Source organism: Acomys russatus, chromosome 7 (genome assembly GCF_903995435.1).
Source record: "Acomys russatus chromosome 7, mAcoRus1.1, whole genome shotgun sequence".
In the NCBI taxonomy this organism is placed as follows: domain Eukaryota; kingdom Metazoa; phylum Chordata; class Mammalia; order Rodentia; family Muridae; genus Acomys; species Acomys russatus.
In genome coordinates, this window is record NC_067143.1 from 26,845,300 (window position 1) to 26,847,009 (window position 1,710).

Sequence of the window (1,710 nt, forward strand, 5' to 3'; positions counted from 1 at the left end):
ATTTGACTCTTCCTCAACTACTTCTAGTTAATTCCATCCCAGGAGAGTAGAGGGGCCATAGCTCCTGTCCATTTTGCAGGCTGGCTTGGACTATGTGTTTGCTTTTGATGACAGTTGTGGAAAAAAAAATCATGGGTGCTACGGAATTTAATGAGAAGTGTAAGACCTTTCAAAATTCTATGCTATGCTCAGGGATGAGGTCATCATTTATTTTTGTTACTATGCTTAGGTGCATGAGGTTGGTTGACTTTATTAGAAAAGAGGTTTATTTAATTTACCTTCGGAGGTTCAAGATCATGGCTCAGGCATGGTGGTGGGTGAGTTGAGGTTCCTATGGGGATAACACTGGGTGATCCATAGGATGGAGAGATAACTTTCCCAGACAGATTGATAAAGGATCGCTTTGACCAAAATCATCTGGACATATACATATGGATTTAATCACAATGGTCTCATAACCTTGCAACCTGATCATATTAAGAACCATGTCTTCAATCCATAAACCTTTTATGACACAGCAAACCATTCTAAACTACAAGAGCAAATAACCTCACTATTCAAGGTACTGGCTGCTCCAGTAGCTTCTAACCCACTGTGAATAAAGAATCCTATAACCTGTCATCATGGCCTGACATGGACAAGCATCATATGAAAATAATAAATTCTTAATTTTTAAAAGTATTTATGACAATCCCCCGCACAGGTCCTTTCCAGCTTTAGCCCGACAGAATGGCTCCCGCAGAGAAGGATGGCGAGAAGAAGAAGGGCCGTTCCGCCATGAATAAGGTGATGACCCGAGAGGACACCATCAACATTCACAAGCGCAGCCGTGGAGTGGGCTTCAAGAAGCGTGCTCCTCGGGCTCTCAAAGAAATTTGGAAATTTACCATGAAGGAGATGGGGACTCCAGATATGTGCATAGACACCAGGCTCAACAAAGCTGTCTGTGCCAAAGGAATAAGGAATGTTCCATATCGCATCGGAGTACGCTTGTCCAGAGAACGTAATGAAGATGAGGGCTCGCCCAACAAGCTCTACACATTGGTAACCTACGTGCCTGTTACCACATTCAAGAATCTACAGACGGTCAATGTGGACGAGAACTAACCTGCTGAGTGTCAAATAAAGTTAAGAACTGCCAAAAAAAAAAAAAAAAAAAAAAAAAAAGTATTTATGTTTACTCCATGTGCACGGTTGTCTATCTGTTTGTGGGTATGTATGTATTTATGTCTGTATTTGTTTTTAATGCCTTCAGAGTCAGAAAACGGCAATAGATCCCTTAGATTCTTGTGATCTGTCATGCCAGTGCTGGGAGCCAAACACAGGTCATCTGCAAGAGGAGCATTTGTTTTTAACTGCTAAGCTACCTCTCTGTCCCAATGTATCTTTACATATGTTTATATATATAAATATAATTTATAATCATATATATACATATATACATGTGAGTGTGTGTGTTACAATGGTATGTATTTATCTCAGTATAATGCTGTTGCCACAACACACATCAGCGAAATTAGACCAATGGTATTTTACATATAAGTTGTGAGTAGAGAAAAACAGCTAAACTATGCTACAGGCCCATCATCTGGGAATAATCAAGGGAGAATTAGGGCATCCTGTGTTTGGCTTCACCTTTACACAAGCAGACCTGCTTCCCAGTTACAAAATAAAATGCAACATACAAAAGTAGAAACAACACCAGTTATT

The 1,710-nt window shown here is 40.1% G+C and overlaps 1 protein-coding gene across 1 annotated transcript; it reads left to right on the forward strand.

Annotated features, from left to right (window-relative positions):
* The first annotated feature begins 714 nt into the window (after positions 1-714).
* On the forward strand, positions 715-1,156 carry LOC127192109 (60S ribosomal protein L31-like). Its single transcript, XM_051149443.1, has one exon. The coding sequence runs from the start codon at positions 730-732 to the stop codon at positions 1,105-1,107; it is 378 nt and encodes a 125-aa protein (XP_051005400.1). The 5' UTR covers positions 715-729; the 3' UTR covers positions 1,108-1,156.
* Positions 1,157-1,710: the final 554 nt, after the last annotated feature.